A 26,386-nucleotide genomic window follows, 5' to 3' on the forward strand; every position below is an offset into this window, starting at 1 on the left:
ATCGTTGATTAGTTTTAATGTAAACCGCCCTGAGCCTTCGGGGAGGGCGGTATATAAATCTAAATAAATAAATAAATAAATAAATAAATAAATAAATAAATAAATAAATAAATAAATAAATAAATAAATAAATAAAACTGCCTAAGAATCAACTGAACAAATTTCTGGTATGTTTCTGAGCCCAGTTCCTACAAAACTGTGACTGACTTGGGACCAGGCTACCAGAATGTGTCCTACCAAATGAACTTCCTTATCCTCAAAGATCATCTTATGATGGAGCTACGGTTCTGTCATAAAACACCCAATTTGCATGCAAAAGGTGCTAGCTTCAGTCCCTGGTATCTCCAGTTTAAAAGATCAGGTAAAACCTAATATGAATAATTTCCATCAGACACCTTGAAGGGTTTCTGCTTGTCAGAGTAGACAATATTGACCTTGCTATATTGATGTTCTGACTCAGTCTAAGACAGCTTCATGTACGTGAACTAGTCTGATCATTGCAACACAGGGACAATTTGACAGTGGGAATGAAAAATAATATTTGAAAGCATGTTAAAGGTATAACAGATGGGACCTATTAAGAAAAACCTGGAATTCCTTTCATAATAGCATGTTAGGATTTTGCTTATTATCAAGCAAGATTAGTGTCGTGAATCAGCATGACCAGGTTTCATCATCATGCCCTGAGGAATTTCCCTTTTTCTTTTAAAACACTTTTTGTAACATCCAGCCTGACTGAAAGCACGAGTGAACTCAAAAGTCCACACCCTGTAATGAGCCATTTCATTGGTCTTAACATGAGGTATAATGCAGATTGTGTTTTGCTTTTTGGATAGCCTTGTCTACGCAACAATGGTTTTCACCATCTAGTAGCAAGTGAGAATCTCTAAATCAGTGCTGGCTTTAGCACATCTCCTTATATGTACGATTACTTTGGACACTTTGAGGCCAATCAGAAGATGGTTCACCTGCTGTCTCAGCAACCCCATTGTGTTCCCAGCACTTGTCATGGGAGTTCTAGGCAACTGCAGCCCTGGAGCCATAATTTAACAAATGAAGCATCAATGATAAAAATTGGTTATGGGCAATAACTGAAAGGTACCGTATTTGCTGGCGTATAAGACGACCCCCAACATTTCCACTCAAAATATAGAGTTTGTTACATTACATTATAGTACCTGTCATTGTCACCATTGTACGGCCACAACGTGACAGCAGCGCCTGCCCCTGCATCTCCCTGTGACCGGCACTAGTGTGCAAGTGCGCATGTGCGAGGTCTGCGTAGACAAGGGGCGGGCCGGAGCACCATTGCTTCCCGCCAAGCAGAACTGGCCAGTCACACCGAAAAGGCTGGCACCCCTGTCTTGCTGCTGATGCTCGTTGCAGCCACACTGATGACCCGCCGCGGCCACGCTGGATACCGTGTGATACTGGATGGTATGTAGAATGAGGTGAGCAGGCATTGGGAGGCCACTATGGGCACCAGGCGGGCATCGGGAGGCCACTATGAGCAGCTATGTCTATCCCAACTGAAGTGCACCTGGCATATAGGATGACCCCCCCACTTGGAGGCATGTTTTTCAGGGGGGGGGGAAGTAGTCTTATACGCCAGTAAATACTGTAATTATGAGAACAGTATATAAAATATAATAAATCAAAAACAAAGGCTTTGAAAATAACTGCATCAGTTAAATTATTTGATCAGTTTTGCATTATTTTCAAAATGTCATTGCTCACTTTTCAGTCTTTGGACACTGGTATCCAGTTTATAAGAGCCTCTTGTGGTGCAGCCAACATGCTGTCTGAAGCTCTGACCATGAGGCTGGGAGTTCGATCCCAGCAGCCGGCTCAAGTTTGACTCAGCCTTCCATCCTTCCAAAGTCAGTAAAATGAGTACCCAGCTTGCTGGGGGGTAAAATGGTAATGACTGGGGAAGAGAATGGCAAACCACCCTGTATTGAGTCTGCCAAGAAAATGCTAGAGGGCGTCACCCCAAGGGTCAGACATGACCCGGTGCTTGCACAGGGGATACCTTTACCTTTATCCAGTTTATATATCTTATCCCAAATTTCTTCCAAAGAGCTCAAGGCAGCATATATGGCTCTCCTTTTCCACATCTTACCCTTACAACAATCTGTGAGGTATTTGAGGTTAAGAGAAAAAGTGAAAAGCCCAGGGTCAACCAGCAAGTTATATGTTAAAGATGGGATATTAACGTGGATCTCCACTTTCCCCAAGAGAACTGATCTTTCTGGTGTGATGACCTTTAAGTCAAGAAGTCGGGTGTTTTGAGTTCCTAGACATACCACTGCATAGGTCATTGTAGATCCCAGTCTTGTTAGCTTGTGGTTTAAATATCAATTTAGTGAATGTAGCAATCTTCATTATGGTTAATCTAACTCAGCCTTTCTCAACTTTTTTTTACCTTTAAGAAAACCCTGAATCATTCTTCAGGTTTCAAGAAACCCCAGAAGTGGCACAATCATTCAGAATATGGTTGAGAAACATAGCTGTGCTCATTCCCAACTGGAGCCCCTCCCCTATGCACCCCCTCCAAGCCCTTCATTGGCCATTTTGGGGTTGACATGATCATATATGGTCATATTACCTAATAAATGTTTAACAGATTTTTAAAATGTGTAAAAAAGAATTAACTCTCACCCATTCAGGAAACCTTTCTAGAGCTGTCAAGACATCCTGGGGTTTCATGAAACCTTGGTTGAGAAAGTCTGATCTAAGTGATTCCATAGAAACTGATTTCCTATGCCATAATTATAATAATTCAAACATGGCTTTCACTGCATATACTCCTGTACACCATGCCTGAGAGAATTATCAGCTCCAGTTTGGGAAATTCCTGGAGATGTTGGAGTGGAGCCTGGAAAAAATGAGGTTTTATGGGTGGAGAGATACCTCTGTGGGATATAACATACAACTGATTCTCCAAAGCAGCCATTTTTTTCCCAAGGGAAAGGATAACCTTTAAGTCTAAGAGGCTTCTAAGCCCCACCTGGAGGTTGGTAACCCTATGCATGAAGATCTGAACTTTCTGAAAGACTATAAAACCAAGTCTACAAAACCCACAAAAGTTTTCAATGATACATAGGCAAAAATTAATTGTTCTCATTTTACTTGCATTTTATTTCAGTGGGCCAATTTATTTTAACCAAACACAAAAAGTATAACCATGAGTTTGTATTATTCAGATGTGAAATATAATGCATATAAATCTAGCATCACATAACACTGGAGCAATAATATTCAAGAGAATCCATTTCCCAGGATTTTATTTGCAGTTATGATCAACGTATAGCTATATTAAAGTAAAATCTAATTCAAGGGTCCTCTAATGTTTAGTACAGAATTTATCAATACAAAGGCAGCACAAATATTTGGCTACATTTTGGGCAAAACCACATTCTTCCTCATAATGCTGGACAGGCAGGTAGCAATTATGAACTGAAGAACCTAAAAAGGTAACAAGAATAGGATAAAGTGACAATTATATTGAATGGTGCTTAAGGGGTACAAATTGTTACAGTTTCTTCAGTGTTCAAGAGATATGTATCCAATTTCACCCATGCATATCTTGACACTAGGATGTGCAAGTCCTGTACTATCTGGAGAAACTGTGCATACTGCATCCTTTGGAGTTCACCAGCAACATTGTGAATTCTACTACAATTGAATTTTACTATGTCTTCTACATTAAAGCTCTCTGGATTGCATCTTGTCAGTATAATAAAATTTGAGTCCATAGTTTTATTCTTGGTGTGTGTGCACAGGGAAACTTATACCTAGAATAAAACTTTAGAATCATACTGTATCTATCATCAGGTCAGTATGCTTGCCATGAGGCATAGCCACAGCGATCAACAAATGCAAACCCTGGTTCCGTGAAGTGCATGCTTAATGTGACAAGCACAACTAGAGATCTGTGTTTGCCACATATACAAAATACAATTTTACATATGTATGTATGTAAAAGGTTAGCATGCACCTGAAAAAATGATAATGTGTAAAATAGCTGTTATTTGGCAAATTATAGCATTGCCACATTGCCAATATCATCTCAAAGGTTATAACATTCTTACTTCAATTGCTAGCAGTCCAAAATGTATCAGAAATAAAATCCAACTATTTTCATCATACCATGCCTTGATATCTTCTTCACAACCCTAAAAAATGGGAGAAAAGCCAAGATGAATTTTTTTTCTTGAAAGCAAGAAAGAAATTTTTAAAATAAAATGTCATGTCAACAAAACAAAATCCTTACTTTAGTGTATGTGGCATTTTTTAGGACATCACAAAACCATTCCTTCATGTTAGAGGCTGTGCAAGAACATGGCACCTGATTTACATGTTCTTTGTACTCATTCTTGTTCCAGTCTGTGAAATTGTATCTCCCGCAGCATTGTAGCTAGGACAGGAGAAGAGGAGGAGGGAAACCTCAGCGACTAACATTCAAGTCAAGTCAGATTTTATTGCATGTAGCCACAGGCCATTACAATACAAAAGGAAAATATTAAAGGATTTAAAACATTTCAAATCAGTAATAAAAAGAATGTTCAATCTCAGACAACAATAACTTAACATCATAAAAACATTTCCAGACTACAGTGACTAACATGATCAGCTCAATGGTAAAAACAACAGTATGTTTCAAAAATAGTGAGAAATGGAGGTGCAGCAGCAGGGTTTATTATCATTAGATGAATCTGACTGACTGACTGACTGACTGACTAACTGACTGACTTGGAGATTTATGGTGCCATTGTCTTCACAAATACACAAGCACAATCACAAATCCTGTTTTAGACTCCCAAAGAGCAACTGTATCACAAACTCCCCCAGGGTTTTAAAACTGCATTTCTTCTCCACCCCCTTTTTTAGGAATGGGGGTAGGAAGGGGATCTTATTATTGTGCTGCCATGTTGTGACATTTTAAAGTCTTTTAATGGGAGTTTTAATGGTTTTTTTAAGACATTATAACCCGCCGCGAGCCATTTGGGAGTGGCGGGAAATAAATCGAAATAATAACAACAATAACAACAATAACAACAATAACAACAATAACAACAATAACAACAATAACAACAATAACAACAATAACAACAATAACAACAATAATAATAATAAATGGAGTTACATCCTTCTAGACCAATTGAAATCAATGGCCTAGGAAAGCTGAAACTCTGTTTAGTATAGCACCATCAGTCTTTGCTGGACAGAGTTGAGGCAAGATGCAGGCTGGGCCCTTACTCACCTTTTGCAAAGTGTGATATGGAGCTACAAAGTTCTGCATTGCCCGCAAAATGGCACTATCTCACCAGGCATATGACTGGGACCAGGGGCAAGAACGTAAAATCACCCCCCTTTCAGTTTCTTACCACAAGCATGGCAGGAGCGCTATAGATGTGGAGTAGATAGGATATTGTTTTTATCTTTTTATTCTTTTATTGATCTTATTGTTTTAGTGGAATTTTCTGTTATAATTGTTGCATACCTCCCTGAACCTGACTAGAAATGGCGGTCTATAAATAAAATAATAATAATAACATTATTTATTATTAATAATAATAGTAATATATCCTGACTGGAAATAGCTGCCTATGAATATTATTATTAAATTTACAAACCGCTAATTCCAGGCAGGTGGTATTATTATAATCACCACCATAATCATTATCATTATTAATATTGGTGAGGGGATTGTCAATCACCTTGCATTTAATTCTGTACAATACAAAGTCCCAGATACACCCTTCCTGAAAGCTTGTACTGCAGTTGCCTGAACAGGACAACCTGTAGCTATACTTGGCGATCAGCCACCTGTCCCACTAAAGTACGGGTCCCCATGTTTTTGAGCTTGCAGGCCCCTTTGGAATTCTCCCACAAGGTGGTGATCACAACTACAAAATTACTGCTCCAGGAGGCAGAGCCAGCCACATAGGTCAGTGAGTGAGTTCATGCATAAATATTTGGTATTCTGTTATACAGGATGCTTAAAAAAAACCCTAACATATTATTAAAAATATTTTCTTGTGTACGCACAATGATGCAGTGAAGATCCTCATCTTATGTGGCTTCTGTTGTTGAACCAACTATTTAAAAATCCACTCAGGCAAACGAATCTTCAATGGTCAAACGGAACTCCTGCTGGGCAAAAGCCCTGCCCACTTTCTAAAAGTACACCAGGGAAGGGATCGGTCGGTGACATGGCCAAGGTATCTGTCATTTTTTTGCAACACAGAAGTTCAAACACAGAGTTTGACTTACCGTACGCTGAATGCCATTCAGAATATCCCATTGAGGGTACTGTTCAGACAAGTTTTTATTCCCATAGGTCAAAATAAGTTCATCTATTTCAGCTTTCCACAGCTTGTTCACCTGGCCATAGTGAAATCATTTTAAATTTGAATAACAACATCACAGATGATGGTTAATGGTGCTATTTATTTCATTACTTGAAAGTATCTGTATCAATTTCTTCTAACAAGCTCATTCTTCATGGAGGTTATAAGAAAATAAGGGGAATTTGAAGTGGCATTAAGAAGACTATCTCTGTGGCATGGATTACTGAAAGCATGTGCCAGGCACAAATACATGTGCACACTAAAGTTTCCTATGTGTCCCCCCACACACACACACTCGGTGTGGACCTGCTTGTGTTATATTAGTGACCATACTTTACATTTCCCTGGCTTTTTTACAACAACAACAACAACCTTTATTGGCATAAAATCCTGGCTTTTAGGAATAGGTAGTTAGGCACATGTTGAATCATGTTCACAAGGGTAAGGAGCAGTAGGCGCCCCCACAGATTATGTATCTGTAGACCAATGTCTGCAGACCGATGTCTCAATAACCAATTAAAAATGAGAACAATTAAAAATGAGACAGATTATGTATCTGTCAGACTGGAGAGAGGTGAGTAGCGGGGTACTTCAGGCCTCGGTGCTCGGCCCGGTACTTTTTAACGTATTTATTAATGATCTAGATGAGGGGGTGGAGGGACTACTCATCAAGTTTGCAGATGATACCAAATTGGGAGGACTGGCAAATACTCCAGAAGATAGAGACAGAGTTCAACGAGATCTGAACACAATGGAAAAATGGGCAAATGAGAACATGGTGCAATTTAATAAAGATAAGTGTAAAGTTCTGCATCTGGGTCAGAAAAATGAAAAGCATGCCTACTGGATGGGGGATACACTTCTAGGTAACACTGTGTGTTAACGAGACCTTGGAGTATTTGTGGATTGTAAACTAAACATGAGCAGGCAGTGTGATGCAGCGGCAAAAAAAGCAAATGCCATTTTGGGCTGTATCAACAGGGGCATAACATCAAAATCACAAGATGTCATAGTCCCATTGTATATGGCACTGGTCAGACCACACCTGGAGTACTGTGTGCAGTTCTGGAGGCCTCACTTCAAGAAGGACGTAGATAAAATTGAATGGGTACAGAGGAGAGCGACAAAGATGATCTGGGGCCAAGGGACCAAGCCCTATGAAGATAGGTTGAGGGACTTGGGAATGTTCAGCCTGGAGAAAAGGAGGTTGAGAGGGGACATGATAGCCCTCTTTAAGTATTTGAAAGGTTGTCACTTGGAGGAAGGCAGAATGCTGTTTCTGTTGGCTGCAGAGGAGAGGACACGCAGTAATGGGTTTAAACTTCAAGTACAACGATATAGGCTAGATATCAGGAAAAAAAAAATTCATAGAGTAGTTCAGCAGTGGAATAGGCTACCTAAGGAGGTGGTGAGCTCCCCCTCACCGGCAGTCTTCAAGCAAAGGCTGGATACACACTTTTCTTGGATGCTTTAGGATGCTTAGGGCTGATCCTGCGTTGAGCAGTGGGTTGGACTAGATGGCCTGTATGGCCCCTTCCAACTCTATGATTCTATGATTCTATGTCATGCTCTCATTCATTTCACTGGATCCTCTGTCCTGCACTGGATGGGGGCAAGCCAAAATTCCAGACTATGCAGCAGCCAAACACTGCTGTTCCCTTGGCAGCCACTGCTTTCATCCTTATGACGTTTGCCTGCCATTCTGAGAATGGAAGTCCTACTCTACATCTGCATAGGATGCCTGTTCATGATGGTAGGAAACCAAACTTAGCGCATAGCACTGTTATGAACGTGCAGCAGTATCCACACAGGCACCTCCAGTGCTAGTGGGAGCTGGCCAGTCCCAACTGTAAGCAGCTTTGCCACTGCTTGACTTCTCTGGCAAAATGCTGCCATGCCGCCTGACACCCACACTGTCTCCCCATAAGTGTAAAGGTCTAAAGATGAGTTTACAAAAAATAATTTGCAACTAATGTGAACAGCACTATGTGGCACTTAACAGATGAAAGGTGGGTGACCTGATACTATGGGATGTGGCAGAACTTTAACCATGGAAAATCAATTTACAATATGGGCAATTTCCCATTGTGTGCAAAGAGCTCAGTCCTGTGCAATTATTCTAGCATTCATGAAGGAGATAAGAAGCCGATATGCACAGATTACCCAAACAGATTTCCAGTAACCCATATCATCTTATAATCAACCATCTACTGGACACAGCAGCTTTCTTAGGTTGATTTCCATGAGATGGAGTTAATAAGGTGGGGACCACAGAACCATCCTGTGAACACAGCCATATGCAATTTGCATGTTTTTCTCTGTTACCACATGTGCTGTACCTGCTCTGGATCAGGGCTGTGACATACCTATGAAGAATTCCCTCATATTTGTAAAATCTTATCCCGCATTTTTGTCTAACCCTGTTGTATGGCTTTTGCTATCTGCATAAGTTCTAGAACGTTGTAATTAGATATATAGCTGGCTATACATACCATTTCTGATCCTATATAGAGCTGTGTAAGCATTCCAATTTGGGCAGCAAAAACAAGGACAACAAGAACCATATACTGAAAAATAACATAAGGTTAAACAAAGGTGTTATTTCGGTGATGGATGCTACAAAAACCTAACAAATAAGAACAGGATCTACATGATTAAAATAGGTATGTAGAGTATTAACACATATTTACTACTTTCATTTTAAAAGAAAATGACAAGGCTTTAAAGGTTTTTTTTTATGACCCTCTTTTCTGTCCCTTTAAATGCTTATGACTATACTGGGTTTCTGGTTTCAGCAAGGGAAATTAAGAGAAGCTGAAGGTAGTAGTGATTCATAGGTTTCAGAGAATATCCTAGCCCCTAGCACTGAGCACAGCTGAAGGGAAAGGGAGCACAGAGTGTTTAGCAGAGGCCATGAAGGAGCTTCCAGGGACATGGCATCAAAATTATGCAAGCTATTCTGTGCAAATTTCAGAGCAAATTTTTCAGTACCAGTGATTATGCCGTTGTTGGCCCTCAAGAGTAATTGACTGTCCACTGTGTGAGACAGGATGCTGGACTACATGGGCCACTGATGTGATCCAGCAGAGCATTTCTTATATTCTTAAGAGTGACAGGAAAACACAGTGAGAGCATAGGGTGGTTACAGAACAGTTGCCTCTTCTGGATTCTGCTGGCCAATCAGTAGCTTGCCTGTCTGCATGACACTCTCTCCTAACACTGGCCTTCCCCTTGTGCTTCATGATGGTTGAATGGTATGTTCCCTGTGGACCATTTCTGCCCATGTACACAAACAGCTGCTGGTTGCAAGGTTCTCTCTCACCTTTCCTGATATGGTTCTAATGCAAATTGGGGCTTCAAGCATGGCCCACTTGCCTTATAAAGACAGATGGAGACCCATTTTCATAGTCCTAGCTGCTTGTACCCTTCACACACTATGCCACCTCATTGTCGAGGACATTCGCACACTCTACTTACCACAATGACTAAACTTCTGATTCGTCTAATGCTTCCTAAGTATCCCAAGAGAGAAATAAAGACAATGATGGATCCAGTGGCCAGTAGCATTTTAGAAATTGAATCTATCAACGAATTTTCACCTGTAAATACTGACACAAAATGCATTTTTATTTTGAAACAGTTAAACATTTGTAACAAACCCGAACATATTACTGCAGTATCCTTTCGTGGCCATTAGTGAATCTGTGAAATCAGAAAAAGCGTAGCAAGGGAGTTTTCTTAGTAAAGACGAATTTGTGCAAGATATTTTTTTCTTTGTACAACAAAGAAGGCTGTCCAACAAGGTTATCCTCAAGAAAACAAACTTTGCCAACATAAAAGAAGAACTCCTGGGTGTCTTAACCACACATTGTTTAGATTAAGGGTCATTCAGAGGTAAATACATTTCTCTGTGGACTTTTTCTACTCCAAGAGACAAGAGCTCTAATGTTATTTATGGGATCTCTTATCCTGTGATAAAAGAGAGATGATTCAAAAATATCTTAATCAGGTCTATTCAGAATAGACTTTACTCCCAGGAAGGTGTTATTAGTTTTGCACTGTCAGTGACCTGCTTCATTTCTTGAGCACATAAACAAACCAGGGTTTGAACAATTCATTAATTGATAGCATAGACATAATTCCCACTGATCTGCAGACCAATGTCTCAATAACCAATTAAAAATGAGAACAGTTAGCTTTGAGACCACAGCTTGAGTTGCCAGCTCTGAGTTGGGAAATACCTGAAGACTTGTGTGGGGGTAGGGGTGGAGCTGGGAATAGGTGGAATTTGGGGTAAGAAGGGACCTCAATGGAGTATAATACTAAAGAGTCCAGCTCAAAAGCAGCTACTTTATCCAGGGGAACTAATCTCTGTCACCTGGAGATGAATTTTCCTATGACAACCATGCAGATCAACCTGTTTTGATTCTGAGAAGTCTGTATAATAAAGGTCATCAATCAATCAGTCTTTTGATAGCATATAAAGCATATATACATGACTGTGGTAAATAACAATAGAATACATTGATGATGATGATGATGATAAACATTCATGCCATAACCTTTGATTGGCTCAGCTTTATGGCACATTACTAATAATGTGGCAATTTATTTGCAATGTCAGTAATAAAGCTATTCAGAAGGGATGAAATCTTAGCGGTATCAGAAAGTCCTGTTAGTTACTAAAAAGGGATTTAAGTATTTTAAATGAATTTTTCTGTTAAAAGGACAATAGAACAAGACATGAGATATAGATCTGACACACTTTGTTCCACAAGGACAATTCCTACCTGAATATGGCATTTTTCTCCCTGACAGAATTGCGTATCGTAAAACATTAAGCCTGGCAAGAGAAAAAACCTCTACAATGATATATGTTATACTCAACTAGTTCAAAAAAAGGCCCTATGGTCTGCACTTAAAGAGATCCCCGGTCTTAAAGGAGAACAGGTTTTGTGTGCTGCACTACTAAGTTTTTGACATTCGATATCCAAAAATCTATGTCATTATTTGAAATGCATCTGCTGCCATGAAAATATACATTGAATCTAAGGATTAACCAAAGTTTTTAAGTTTTGTGGTCTACATAGACTATCCAATTGGAAGACTGGGATTCCATGAGCTCACAAATAAAAGTCATCCTGACATGACAACAAGCTGTATAAACAGATATTGCAATGCTATACTGCCACCATGTGGGAAATTGTTAAACTGCCTGTGCTAAATGGAATGTATTTCTGAAATTATAGAGAGCAACAATATAATACATGTATAGTGCTTATACTCACATAAAAATGTGACAACGTTGTTTTCATCAAGCAAAATCCAGTGACCAAATGCTACAAGCATAAGACCTAACAGCTGAAATCAATTTAAAAAGTTTTTTCTTCAGTTCCAAATGCCACTATAGTACTGAATATGTAATACATTTGTCAAAGAATATAAGTGTCTTACCAAGAAAATTCCATTAAGAATATTTAAGAAGTATGCTAGTACAAAGAGTTTGTCTCTTTTTCTCACTGTTGTTTTTATTAACATTGTGTCTGAAAATAAAGGTTGCAGACAAAGCTAATTAGAAAACCAAAATTTAGTCTCATAAATACTCATGTTCAGAATTATCAGATGTTAGTAAAAGATTTATATCTTTTCAGGTTCAAAATATTTTACACAGGTAGGCTAACTTCAGTCTTGTGTGGTTTTTTAAAAATAATATTCCCATCATCCATCAACATGTTTTAAATTTACATGGAAAAAATGCTACAGCCTAACTTGGAGGATACCAGCAGATGTTATATATACATATACATATACATATACATATACGTATATGTGTATATGTGTATATGTGTGTATGTGTGTATGTGTGTATGTGTGTATGTGTATGTGTGTGTGTGTGTATATGTATGTGTGTGTATATATGTGTGTGTGTGTGTGTGTGTGTGTGTGTGTGTGTGTATATATATATAGCATCCTATGTTTTATTATTAGAATTCATAAAATTCACCCTAACAGTAATTAAATGTTATCATCTCAAACAAAGCATAACACAAGTCTCCCTTTTGCCTCAAATTCTTCTATGAAACCACATATTGGTTTATTGGCAGCACAACAAACTGTTTCTGTGCATACCTTAGAAGTACAATACAGTAGATAAGACTTAGTTATTCATTAGAAATTAGACCACATGAGATTCAAAATGTTAAAGAAGAGATTTCTACCCGGGCAAGCAATTGGTACTCCTCGTTATAAGGTAGTGGTCTATATGCCCTTTTGTTGTTTTCCCATTGGAGGTAGCTACACAGGTAGAAATAACATTTTCCAATAATCGGTCATATCTCCATATCAAATTGCAAACATGTTGGGGTTTTTAATTTTTAAAGAACTATAGCAAATGTTTGATTAGTGGATGAATGGGTAAATTCAGGCTTTAAAAAAGGAGTGAATGTACACACCTAACATAAACAGGGCTGCCAATCCCAGGTTGGGAAATTCTTAGAGATTTGGGGGTAGAAACAAAGGAGGGAAGAGTTTGGGGAGATAGGAACCTCCGCAGCCATTTTTCCCCGGATAATTGATCTCTGTAGTCTAGAGATCGGTTGTAATTCCAGGAGAATGCTAGGTCTCACATACATGCAAAGAAAAAGTTCTGATGACGAACATTCCCCAGGGCAGATACTGTTATGAGTACACTGGCATAGTCAGATTGATGCAGTGGTGTAGATCATGCCTAATCATGCACACCTATATCATTGACAGTTGCCACTTCATGATGCCGATTCACATGTACTCTTCCCCCATAGGGTTGACAACCTCCAGGTGGTCACTGGAGATCTCCTGAGATTATAACCCACCTCCAGGTGGCAGAGATCAGTTCCGTCTGAGAACTACCAGAATACCAGTTCTACAGAAGTTTTAGACACAATGATCTTTGAGATAGAAATTGTACACCCTCATAAAAGAGTTGATTTTTGTTTCTGTGCATGATAAGCCAGTGTACCGGTTAAGAATGGTTACTTCTAAATGGGAGAACCAGGTCTGATTTCCCACTCCTCCACATGTACCCAACTGGGTGTTGGGTCAGTCAACAGGATGTCTGTTGTGGGGAGAGGATGGGAGTGCAATTGCAAGCCACTTTGAGACTCCTTTGGGTGGTAAAAAGCAAGATATAAAAATCAACTTTTCTTCTTCTAAATTCCTCATAAATTTGAACATGTAAATTGACAGACAAACCATATCTATGGGGTGACAGTGTCTTCTTTTTAAAATTTCACTATACTGATAAAAACATTAGGAAAAAGTAATGCATATACGGTACTAAAATTTAAATTCATTTCCATGTATATGGTGTTCATTTCACTTTTGTAAAGATGACTTTGCTTCAGTAATTTTGGTGTTACTATCTGAAAGTCAATAATAATGATGATACATTTTAAAAGGTGAACTGCCTACTTATTGCAAATCAGGAAATCTATAATACTGAAGCACTGTTCATGTAAACATCTGACAGCCCTAGTACTACTCATCATACATTCAACTTACAACTCCTTACCTTTATTAGCTTTGTTTCACCTGTAAGGACAAAAATCCAGAGTTTAATTCTTCACACACTTTTAATTCTACAATAATATTAGGGAGTATCACTATAGTGACTCCAGTCATCTATGTATAGCTGTGTTCAGGAGACTTCCTTGTTACAGGGGTAACTATGTGCTATGTGTTTGTTTTGTTTTCAGTATTGTCTGACTTTGATTCTTTTAAAACCATACTCCACAATCAAGAGCCAATAAGAATTTTCAAGGTGACATCTAAAACATCATTTATCTAACAGCTTTAACTATTACATCCCGCTTGTAATTTGTTGATTTTGTAATGGCTTTGACTTAGTTGCCTGTTTTTATTCTTATAATTGTAAGCCATGTAGGGAGAATATACATTTAAAAAGAAATCATTCTTTTGTTTGTTTGTTCATGCATTCATTCAATTTCTACACTTCCCCTCCCAGCACAGTCAGCCTAGAGCAGTTTACAACATATTCCAATGAAACTGTATACATTCATTAATAAAATACAATATAATACTAAACCTGTAATTATGCCATTAAATCAATCAGCAAGATTTTATCTAAATATTAGTATTTCAGTGTTGTCTTATATCCATTCCAGAATTCAGGGTGTTTATTGGCACAATATCTTGGAAGCCTCCTCAGCATTCTTTTATCAGTGTTCTAGGTCATAGGACAACATCATCTGCATAAAGGGAAATGGCTGTGGGTCTATGTGCCAAAGTGAGTGGGTGAAGCTCACTGTCCTGGAAGGCTTTGATTATATTGTTTATGTGAAAACTCAATAAGGTGGGTGTAAGTATACATCCTTGTTTCATCCCCTTAAACATACTAATGAAGTTAGTAAGATGGCCTTGGGAGCTATACCTCCCCATTGTAAGAAGATTTGAGACTCCTTCAGGCAGTGAAATGCAGGGTATAAAACCCAACTCCTCTTCCTTCTTCAGGTCATTCCGTGGCAAAATAATTTGATAAGGGCCAACAATCTGTGGTCAATAGATATACTTTGTGACTTGACCCAAAGACAGACTCTAGATATCAAATTGAATGCAGCTTTGAAATTGACAAAAGCTGCATAAAATGAAGCCGGTCTAGTAGAACCTAGTTAAAGATAGATGTACCTCTCTTGGGCCAGAGATCACTAGTACGTTAGAATTAGCCAAGTGCAATGCCCTTCAGAAGATACAGTCAGTCAAGCAATCCCTCAGATATTCTGGGGCCAGACTGCATAAAGCCTTAAAGGTTTATACCAACACCTTGAACTGGATCCAGAATTCAACTGGAAGCCAGTGCAGATGCCTTAAGGCTGGCTGAATATGGCTCTCCAATGAGTTTTTCTGAGGATCCATGCTGCTGCATTCTGGACCAACTATAATTTCGAGATCAGGGACAAAGGTAGGCCCACATAGAATGAGTTACAGAAGTCTAACCTGGAGGTGACTGTTGCATAGATCTTCATCAGCAAATTACTCCTAAGTAGATTCCTCTGTGTATCTACAATTCAATTTATCCCTACTTTCGACTAACCTTATACTCTCTACTTCCAATTACCTTTTAATATTGTCACTTTTCCTTCTTTTGATCTCCTCTGTTCTATACTTTAACTTCATTAGGCCACTTCTTACTTACTTTATTGTACACCTCTAAGTAATTCCACCTATCCTCTTTCCTACTGAAATATCTCCCACTAATTAATCTAATAATTTAACTAATCAGTCATTTACTGTCTGCTGTAATATTCTTTAGCCTCCTCCCAAATTAATAATATCATGATGATAGTGATACTGTTACTGATCTCCCCTGCTCACAGCAGGAGGCTCTCAGAGCTAACCCACAAACCTCTAATCTTAGAATTAGTCTACCATTTTAAGCCACAAGGAGCAGCAAATAGCACACAAGGGGCAGCAAGCCATGATGAAACAAACACACCATTCATTTATGTAGAGTGGCAGCAATGTGAATACGATGTAAATTATCATCTTGTCACAACTAATTTAGGATTACTCACAGCGGTTTCAAGGCTACAACAAATGGGATGGGAATAGTTATGTGAGTACCAGTTGGGGAGATGATTATCTGCCTTAGAGCTGTCAGGTTGGGAAATACCTGGAGGTGGATCCTGAAAAGGGTGACATTTGGGAAGGACTTCAAAGTGTTATAGTGCCATAGAGTGCGCCTCTCAAAGTGGCCATTTTCTTCAGGTGGATATCTATTGCCTGGAGATCAGTTGTAATAGCAGGAGCTTTCCAGCCACTATCTGCAAGATGGCAACCCTAATCTGCATTAGGGATGCCAGCCTCCAGGCAGGACCTGGAAATCCCCAGAATTACAACTCATTTCCAGACTAAAAATATCAGTTCTCCTGAAGAAAATGGATGGTTTGGAGACACTATGGCATTGTACCCCACTGTGGTCTTTGTCTTCTTCAGGCTTCATGCTCAAATCTCCAGGAGTTTCCCCAATCCTACACCATCTTCCACCGGTGGCCTGATATCTAGGTTTATCCAGTTAGTAGCAATTATCACAGCTTAAACAGTAGGGATCTTTTATGAGTTTTGTCATAGTGATTATTTGTTTGAAGTAGACAGTCCTCTTTTTTGCTGTAATATGGTAACTCTAGGTAACATAGTTCAGTTCTTGTGAATTAAAACTGAACTCAAAAGGACTGATTAGCTTTTTTAACAAAGAATATTTATGTTTTTAATGTAAACAGCCAAGAGTGGCAATATATAAATAAAATAAATTACCATACTGCATAATTGGGATATTATGCCACTGTTTACTAATTTGCCACTAATTTACTTTTGCCTTGTATCTGTACTCTTGTGTTCTATTTTGTCTGAGGAAGTGTGCATGGACATGAAAGCTAATGCCTTGAATAAATCTTTGTTGGTCTTAAACTTTAAGACTTAAAGGTGCTATTGGACTCAATTATCGTTCAGTTTTAGTTTCTGTTTACAAATTGGTATTATGTTGTATGCTAATTTACTGCTTTTCAGGGGTCTCACAAACTGCCTTAATCCAATTTTAGTTATTTGTATTGCTCAGCTGCATCTTGACTAATTAGACCTAATTAGACTAATTACCACCACCACCCCAAATCCTCTACCTGTATGTAATGCTTGGTGACTCCTGTATCTGAAGAAGAGGGCATGCCCAGAAAAGGTCTTACACCCAGAATAAAACTTTGCTCGTCTTAAAGGACTCAAACGTGGTCCTCTTTCCTCAGCAATCAGAAAAGCAGCCGTTAAGCCGTGACTCGTTTTAACCCTTGCCGGTATCCGTAGTTACCGACCCTTCTCCTCGTTGCTCATTCGTTGTTGCTGTGGTTGCACTTCCTGCAACATTAGGTTCTTCGCTGGAAACGCCTGGTTGCTGTAGTAGGTGGGTGCCCGCAATGCCAGAAAACGGGGAGGGTGGCGGTGGGCTGGAGGGACATTGCAAAGCCTAAAGTGCAGCGGGACGCTGTTGAATCCGTGCGAGGAGTTTGGGAGGGGTCGTCCGCGTGCTCTGTGTAAACGCGAGGGAGGCAGCACGGACCCATGCTAAACCGGCTTGTGTCTGCCATGCCATGTTCTGCAGGGTCAGCGGGGCACGGCTGTCCTTCCAGTACCAAAAGAGCTGTGTCGAGAGCCGTGTCATTGGAGCGTGCGCGCAGTAGAGCCTTTCTGCCTAGAAGGGCCCCAGCGTGCAGAGCTGCTTTGTAAGTTCGGGAATGTTGTGTGGTCAGATGTGGGGGTCAGTTCTGGAGAAACTGGGTTGCCGGTTATTGCTTTCGTTTTGGCAGGAACTGGCAATGCTTTCGTGTCGCGAACCTGTGTAAAGAAATCCCTGTGATGCGTTTCTTGCCCGCTGTTCCTCCCGGGAGCTTAGAGTGGCGTCCCTGCCACACGAGTTGCTCTTTAGGGTGCTTTTGGACTCCTGCTCTTTCTACTTCTCTAGACAGACTAACATGGCCTAATGAGGTTATCTGGATGCTTGCTGCCTCTAATGCGGAGGTTCCCTTTGCTCTGCATAGTTAGTAGCCATGGATGAACCTCTGCTGTTCTTCAGTGTCATTGACTTTACAGCCTCTATGTGTGTGTTCATAGATATGTCCAACTGACAGTGAACTCCCCGAATTACTGAGTGAAGAAGTAGTTCATTTGTGTACTTAAAGGATTTCTGTGCTCACTTTCCATCCAAATAGCTTCCCAAAGGTGGTGAATATGAAACATGAAAACATTTCAGCATTAAAATAATTTAAAATAAATTATATTTACAGCAATTCAGTTTGACATATGCACACACATAACACCAAAAAAAACAGGAAGGAGGGCAGCAATAATTTCTGGAGGTCTTCACCCACTGGCAGGAAACAAAATAGAGGGACACAGATGAATCTCCTTTGAGAGGAAGTTCTAAATTTTTGGTGCTGTGACCAAGAAGGCTTCTTCTTGGATTGCGACCCATCTAGTGACAGATGGCAGGGATACCTGAAGCAGGGCTTCCAAAGACAAGCAGAGTGGACAGGTACGTTCATATGAGAAAAGGCAGTTTTTAAGGTATGCTGGCCCCAAGCCTTTTGTATATCTTGAATGTACTGTCCATCAACCTCATTGGGTGTCCATGAAGTCTGTATTAATGGAAAGGGGAAAATTGTTGTCTCAACCCACTTTTTCCATCTCATGCATAATTCTGTAAACCGCTATCAAGTTCTCCTTTTACTACTTTCCCCCCTAAATTTAAAGTTCCAGATTTTTTTTTAGCCTTTCCTTATGGGGTGTCATTGCTCGGTGTCATTTTTGAGATATGGTGACCAGAACTGCACACAGTATTCCAAATGAGACTGCACCATAGATCTATGCAAGAGTATTATAGTATCTATTTTATTTTCAATCCTTTTCCCAATAATCCCCACTATGGCATTTGCTTTTTTCACTGTATACTAGCGATCCCCAACCTGTGGGCTGTGGACCACGTGGTCCTTCGACTAATTGGAGGTGGGCCGCGAAGGACGCCTTCTCCCCCCCCCCCCCGGCCCTTTACTTCATCCCCCCCGGCCCCTTACAACACACTTCGGGTGTCATTGTCTCCCGTCACTCCCAGATGGGACTATCTTGTTGCAGAGAAACAAGCTCAGGGTTCCCATTGATTTGTCATTGTCATGAGTTAAAATTCCCATGAAAATAAAATGTTCCTTATGTTCATTGTTGTGGCATGTCCGTCTCTTATTTTGAAAGGATGTTGAAACATTACCATAGCGATCAGAGAGTGTTAGGGCAGTGGTTGAAAGCAGAGGAGTAAACAACCCCCCCCACCGGGCCTCAGTAAAAGGCATTGAGTGGTCCCCGGCGTTGAGTGGTCCCCAGTGATAAAAAGGTTGGGGACCACTGCTCTATACCATAAACTCAGTCAACATTTTCATTGAGCTATTTGCTACAACCCTGTCAGTCACTGCCTAGTCAGCATAAATTTAAAGTTAGGATGTTTTTTGTATGAATCATAGAGTTGGAAGGGACCTCCAGAGTCATATAGTCCAACCTCTTGAACAATGCAGAAACACACTGCTACCTGCCCACCCATAGTGACCTCAGTTTCATGCCCATGTGATCCCTCCAACAAAAATCTCCAGAATCCAGCCTGGCCTGGACGAAATTCACCTACTATCCCACAGTGGTGATTAACAATTACTTGGGTATGCAAAGAAGGGTCACAAGAGACAAAAACTGGCACATTCTTTCCTGCCCACCCAATCACTATCTGCCTATGTTCATAAAATCAGCATTTCTGTCAGATGACCATCTAGCCTCTGCTTAAATTTCACTACCTCCCGAGGAAGCTTGTTCCATTGAGGAACTTCTCTGTGAGGAACCTCTGGATGTTTAGCCAAAAATTCTTTTGAATTAATTTAAACCCATTGGTTCTGCTCTAACCCTCTGGGGCAACAGAAAACCACTCTGCTCCATCTTCTATATGAGAGCCCTTCAAGTATTTGAAGATGGTTATCAAATCACCTCTTAGCTGTCTTCTCCCCAAGCTAAACAGACCAAGCACCCTCAACCTTTCCTCATATGATCTCTAAACCCTCCTCTGGACATGCTCCAGTTTCTCTGTTACTGTCTTCAGGTGTGTGCCCAAAACTGAACACTGTACTCAATGTGAGGTACACTGAATTTCATTTTCCATGGTGCTGCATATTTACTCCTGGAATTCTTCACAATACATTTTGATTTTTACCATCCTGAATAATTTGGTATCATCTGCAAATGTGGCTAGCCACTACACTGCTTGGTCCCATTTTCAGATCATTTATGAGTAAATTAAATAAAATGAGTCTCAGATCTGACCATTCTCTCAATTGAGAGAACTTTCAGTTTATTCCTATTCTCTGCTTCTTTTTGATTCATAGAGCTCATACTTTTATCCCATGACAGCTAAATTCACTCAGGAATCTCTGGTACAGAACCCCGTCAAAAGCCATTTGGCTGTCCAAGTACACAATGTCTACTGACTTGCTTGTTAAGCCTCTTATAAAACTCCAGAAGGTTGGTGAGGTAGAACTTCATTTGTAGAGGTCATGTTGATTTTCCCTCAGCAGATTTCATTAATACATGAGCCTAATAAAGGCATTTCTGCAATATTCTGCTGATGTTTATACTTGTCCGGCTAACAAAAGTTCCTTTACATCATCCTACTTATGTCCCTTCAACTTTCAATTGAGATCAGTGGGGATCATGGTAGGAAGAAAGGTCAGGAAACAACCTGGGTCCCTTCTTAAATCCTAGCACCTTTCAGCTAATGGTCTTATCCCTATGGAATATTTATATTGAATTATAATTTCATTTGCATTTGGCTTTTATTTCTTTGAGTTAATTTAAAAAAACTATGATTGAGAAACAGGACAACAATATAATAAATGTAAACAGTTGGCACAGCCTTCAGTAATATATATTCCTTTACCTCTTCCATATCCCAGTGAAAATAATGGAGGACAATCATGATGATGATGATAATATAAGGCTTGAAGAAGAAATAGATATTGAATTAAGCAAAATCAGCATCTCCTCTCTTGAATTTGATGACCCAGACATAGGTTCATCAGCTGAAGCTTCAAGTGATAGTGAATCTGTAAGTATTTAAAGCTGTAAGCAGTCAAATGAGTTTTATATACCTAACAAACTTATCCATCAGTACAATATTATATGCATGTTACCTTAGTGGGGAGGAGCCAGATTGAGCTGTCGGTATTTCTAATTTTTTTTAAAGATAATTCTAATTTGAAAATATTTATTAATTTACTTGTTTGATTGTTTGTTTAATTGATTTTTATACCACCCTCCCATATGGCTCAGGGTGGTTTACATACCACATTGTGGGTATTACATGGAATGACCTAAGCATAGAACATAGTCAAAATAACATCAACAATGAAAATTGGAACTTTTGGAACAATTGGAACAATGAAAATAAATAGAATTTAATTAAAATATGCATTTAGATTTCAGATGAGCTTCCAGAATCGGTCCTCCATTATTTAAATTTTGTGAGAGCCAGAAGTCAAAATGCGGAAAGACTCTTTCAAGATTTGGACAATGATGACACATTAAGTAAGTTGTGATTCAATAGAGTTAGCTTGGGTGACCATCTAGTCACCTGTTTTATTAATTCTCTTTTGAAGTATGTAAACCAAGTGAACAGGCCTATTCAAATGCAAAACTCTACATTCCTGTGATTGCTGTATTCCTCTCTTGCATTACAATTCTGCTTCATCAGAAGATTCTTATGCAATATATTATGTGGCATGGTAGGTAGAAGGTCGTTTGTAAACCATCAGCTAATTTCTTGTAAACCAATTTATGAACTGGTGGTTGCTGAAATTCTTTTGAAGAACCCTATGCTAGATAAGCCATGATATATTTCAGCAAAGCATTTCAACAAGATACTAGTTTTGTAACAATGTATTTCTCAGGTTCATTCAAAGACAGTTATAGATATTTGGAGAGCCTCCATCATAGCCTCTTACTCCCGCTTCCCACATTTCTTCCTCTTTCCTCTAAATTTGTAGCTCCCTTATTTCCTTTAAGACCTATTATTGTTCTACCAGTGGGACAATCTTTCATATTCTGATAGGAAGGGCATCTGGATAGAATTAGCAACAGCCTGGGTAATGGCAACCCTGCATCTAGAGGAAGAATCAGAATGTGACTTTCATGAACTAGGTTTTTTCCAGCTGTTTCTGGATATTCTTGCTACTGAGACAGGCCAAGTATCAGCATTGTGTCCTCTGCCAGGTCATGAGTCTTGGCTGGTTCTCAACCGTGCCAGCTCTTGATGCTGGCCTTGCGACAGATTAGTGATGTGATTAATATGGCCAGTTTTACAAAGCCACTGCCATTTTAAAGTTCAGCAACACTTGCAAAGCAGCCAGTTGTTATGAAAGTTAGTATTGCATGCCTGTCACAATTATAACGTTATAATGATTACTCTTGAACCATGAGGTTCCAAAAGCATTTCAGCGGGGGTTGATCTTTTGCTTTTGGATCGGGCTGCTTGCCTAATGTGTGAGTCTAAAATGTGTGAGTCGGTTGATGAGACTATAAGAGTTTTCCACTGACATATATTTCATATCTTTGCCTGTTCTCTGCATTTTATGTTTTGAACTATGATGTGATGGCTATTATTCTGAATTTTAACAGAGTGTCTGAGCATGCAAGATTAGGAAGTTCATAGAAGACCCTGCTTGGCCCTGTGTCTTCCATAAACTATACTTTAATGTATTCTTGGATAAATTTTTAAAATATCAGTGAAAGATTTTGATTTTAGTTGTGGAAAGAAAAGCAGGCCCCACAAAACTGAGCATATATGCTCTATGTGAGTAATTTAAAAAATCATTTTAGTGTCAATGTAAATGTATACAAACATAAATATATTTATATAGAACTTGAATATCTTATCAATTCATTTATCAGTTTATCTTCATATCTAATAATATTTTATTATAAAGAATGTATTATTTCTTATAAAATATATACTAAATCTTTTTGTCTTCCTTTATTGTATTCATTTGATTGTGTGGAGCACAACAAATTGTGGCAGGTTCGTAAAGAGATGGGAATACCAGAGCATTTTATCTCTTGAGAAACCTATATACAGGTCAAGAAGCAACAGTGAGAACCGGGCATGGAATCACTGATTGGTTCAAAGTTGAGAAAGGAGTTCAGCAAGACTGTATAATGTCACCTTGCCTATTTAACTTGTATGCAGGGCATATCATGAGAAAGGCAGGGTTAGATGAGTCACAAATTGGGATTAAGATTGCAGGGAGAAATATCAACAGTCTCAGATATGCAGATGATACCACTCTAATGGCAGAAAATGAAGAGGAACTAAAGAGCCTCTTGATATGGGTAAAGGAGGAGAGCGCAAAAGTTGGCTTGAAACTCAACATCAAGAAAACTAAGATCATGGCATCCGGCTCTCTCAATTCCTGGCAAATAGATGGCAAAGAAATGAAGCTAGTGACAGATTTTATTTTCCTGGGCTCCAAGATCATTGCAGATGGGGACTGCAGCAAAGAAATTAAAAGACGCTTGCTCCTGGGGAGGAAAGCTATGGCAAATCTAGACAGCATCCTAAAAAGCTGAGGCATCACCCTGCCAACAAAAGTGTATCTAGTCAAGGCTATGGTCTTCCCAGTTGCAATGTATGGCTGTGAAAGTTGGACCATAAGGAAGGCCGAGCGTCAAAGAATTGAGGCTTTTGAATTCTGGTGCTGGAGAAGACTCTTGCGAGTCCCTTGGACTGAAAAGCGAACAAACCATTCAGTCCTAGAAGAAATCAGCACTGACTGCTCGTTAGAAGGCCAGATCCTGAAGATGGAACTCAAATACTTTGGCCACCTCATGAAAAAGAAGGACTCCCTGGAGAAGAGCCTAATGCTGGGAGCGATTGAGGGCAACAGAAGAAGGGGATGTCAGAGAATGAGGTTCCTGGATGGAGTCACTGAAGCAGTCAGTGCGAGCTTAAATGGACTCTGGGGAATGCTAGAGAACAGGCTGGAGGATCATTGCGCATGGGATTGCGATGGGTCAGACACAACTTCACATCTAACAACAACATTTTATTATTAATTTTATGTTTATATACCAGCTCCCCTGCTATACCCTCCAAAGAACATTAAGATTAAGCAGCCAGAACACGCTCAGGGTCCAAAAGAGGTAAGACTGCCCCTGACTAGGGCCAGGTCTTTTTCAGCCCTGGATTTCATCTGGTTGAGTACTCACCTTGTGAAGATCAGGGCCTTCAGGAACTTTCAACAGTTCTGGAGGGCCTGTAAGACAGAGCTGTTCTGCAAGGCCTATGACTGAGGTCAGACAATTACCACTGAGGAAGAAGAAGAAGAAGAAGAGTTGGTTCTTATATGCAGCTTTTCCCTACCCGAAGGAGGCTCAAAGCGGCTTACAGTCACCTTCCCATTCCTCTCCCCACAACAGACACCCGGTGGGGTGGGTGGGGCTGAGAGAGCGCTGATATCACTGCCCGGTCAGAGCAGTTTTATCAGTGCCGTGGCGAGCCCAAGGTCACCCAGCTGGTTGCATGTGGGGGAGCGCAGAATCGAAACCTGGCATGCCAGATTAGAAGTCGGCACTCATAACCACTACACCAAACTGGCTCTCAGGAAACTGTTGACCTCCCTGCCCAAGAACCCCACTTACAAAACCTCAATCACCCATTAAACCAACTCCCTCTCTGTAATGGTTTTTAGGTTACAGCTTTAATGATTTAATCTTAATTTTAAATTTACATATTTAATTATGTTAACTGTATTATTGTATATTTTATATTGTTGTCACTTGTCTTGAGCCTAAGGGGAAGGGTGGGCTACAAAAATACATTTTTTTCCTCCTCCTCCTCCTCCTCCTCCTCCTATACCTGTAAAAGAAGTTGGCCTGTTAGGTATAAAAAACGTTACTTTTGCCATTGCTGCATATTAATTTAATTCTTCAATTCCTTCATACTGGACATTTTTCAGATCCATCACGAACTTAAATTTTAACGTTTTTTGAATGTATTCATGTCTCTGTCCAATATTTTTGTGTTTCTTTACATGTCCATCATCATATATGATAAAATGTTGCATTTGTATTTTGTATTTCCAGCACTTATGAGAGTAATTTTGGCATCAGGTATAAAATGATAAAATATGGATATTCAACTCTTTTGTGTTGATATGAACTGGGAAGGTATTGCATCTTGCCTCACTGCTCTGAAACTTGGAGCAATACAACAGAGTGTCCTAAATTATACCCCATCTTCATTGCAGGTGATATCTACAGTGTAGTCCGTCACAGTGCTTCAGACTGCTTGGCCGAATTGGCTTCTGAATATAATGAAGATCCAGAAGAATTAAAGAAGAGGGTACTTAAAAAAAAAAAAAAACACCATATATTTGATTTGAGAGATGTTGGCTGAACTGGCTTCATAAATTGGGAAAAGTTCCCCATTTTAGTGGGAGCAAATTACAAAGTACAATCAGGCAATAAATGCTATTAATTTAATGACCATTCATTTTGGCTGGCTTTGTACAAACATAAAGTATTGGTTGTAAATGGGTGAGTTCAGATTTCAGATGGGGAGACCAAGCAATATTGATAGTAGCCCTCAGGTCTCAGCCATAGGCCTGGCAAGAACAGCTTTGTCTTACAAGCCCTTTGGAACACTTTAAGGTCCTGCAGCATTCCACCAGGTCGGTGGCCCATTTTATTTTGTTAGGGCCAGGGATCCTCAATAGATTTTGGTTGCTTGATCATGGGGGGGGGGGAGTAGACTTTGTAGAATGGAACATTTTTCAGAAAGGTAAGCTAAATAAAAATTTACCAGTACCTAATTAGATTTTTGCAACACAAAACAGAAAATGTCCACATCTTTTTACTTCTCAAAAAATGAATGTTATAATATAAATTATTTAATAAATTCATTTGAATTCAGCATTAAAAAAATATTTTCAAACATGTCTGTTTAAGCATACGTATAGTTTAATTTTTTTTGTCCTGAACTCAGCATGTTCGGTATTGAAGCAGGTACTAGGTTTGATCCAGACTAAAGTGGCAATCCCCATTGATTCTGTTTCCTACTGTGGATTCCCTTGTGCTGTTTCTCAGGTCCCCTGTCTTTCAGGATCAGCATTAGTCTCCAGGATGAGGAGGGAGGCAGGAAAGTTCTATCCCCTGATAGAAAATTTGTTTTAGATCCAGTCCACTGTTTTTAGCTGGAAGGGGAAAGGGGAACGTCAGGTTCTAACTGTATGCATAGAACCTTCTCAGTGAAAGAAAAAACACTGCGGCATAGCTGGCAAAACCAACCAAAAACTTCAAAGGTGCATATAAAAGTTTTCTTTCTTATTCCAATATATACGCAACAAGGCTCCAGTGCTGAATACCTTGTTTCACCTTCATCACAGTGTATTACATCAGCACAGACAAAAATG

At 39.5% G+C, this 26,386-nt stretch overlaps 2 protein-coding genes across 9 annotated transcripts in view; one reads left to right on the top strand and one right to left on the bottom strand.

The window, feature by feature from the left end:
* Positions 1 to 3,127: 3,127 nt before the first annotated feature.
* On the bottom strand, positions 3,128 to 17,257 carry TSPAN19 (tetraspanin 19). Of its 2 annotated transcripts, XM_077338961.1 has the most exons (10): positions 17,027 to 17,257; positions 13,906 to 13,925; positions 11,811 to 11,899; positions 11,645 to 11,717; positions 9,834 to 9,964; positions 8,849 to 8,923; positions 6,280 to 6,390; positions 4,277 to 4,420; positions 4,095 to 4,178; positions 3,128 to 3,468 (listed from the first exon to the last, which is right to left on the bottom strand). In XM_077338961.1, exons 3-10 carry the CDS (start codon positions 11,892 to 11,894, stop codon positions 3,397 to 3,399), a joined length of 774 nt encoding a protein of 257 aa, XP_077195076.1. In that variant the 5' UTR covers positions 11,895 to 11,899; positions 13,906 to 13,925; positions 17,027 to 17,257; the 3' UTR covers positions 3,128 to 3,396. The 2 variants fall into 2 exon arrangements, with proteins under 2 accessions (XP_077195076.1, XP_077195077.1); XM_077338962.1 differs by lacking the exons at positions 13,906 to 13,925; positions 17,027 to 17,257 and adding an exon at positions 11,147 to 11,199 and having other exon boundaries at positions 11,811 to 11,840.
* Positions 17,187 to 26,386, top strand: part of LRRIQ1 (leucine rich repeats and IQ motif containing 1) — a 129,139-nt gene continuing 119,939 nt past the window's right edge. For 3 of the 7 annotated variants that reach the window (XM_077338954.1, XM_077338960.1, XM_077338959.1), the window contains exons 1-4: positions 17,344 to 17,620; positions 20,876 to 21,027; positions 21,398 to 21,506; positions 25,223 to 25,317. In XM_077338954.1, coding sequence (XP_077195069.1) covers positions 20,884 to 21,027; positions 21,398 to 21,506; positions 25,223 to 25,317 — 348 coding nt within the window. In that variant the 5' untranslated portion in view covers positions 17,344 to 17,620; positions 20,876 to 20,883. Of the gene's footprint in view, positions 17,302 to 17,343; positions 17,621 to 18,181; positions 18,430 to 20,875; positions 21,028 to 21,397; positions 21,507 to 25,222; positions 25,318 to 26,386 lie in introns of those variants that run through there. The other 4 variants (XM_077338957.1, XM_077338955.1, XM_077338958.1 and 1 more) reach the window with 4 other exon arrangements.

Source organism: Paroedura picta, chromosome 5, assembly GCF_049243985.1.
Source record: "Paroedura picta isolate Pp20150507F chromosome 5, Ppicta_v3.0, whole genome shotgun sequence".
NCBI classification, from domain to species: domain Eukaryota; kingdom Metazoa; phylum Chordata; class Lepidosauria; order Squamata; family Gekkonidae; genus Paroedura; species Paroedura picta.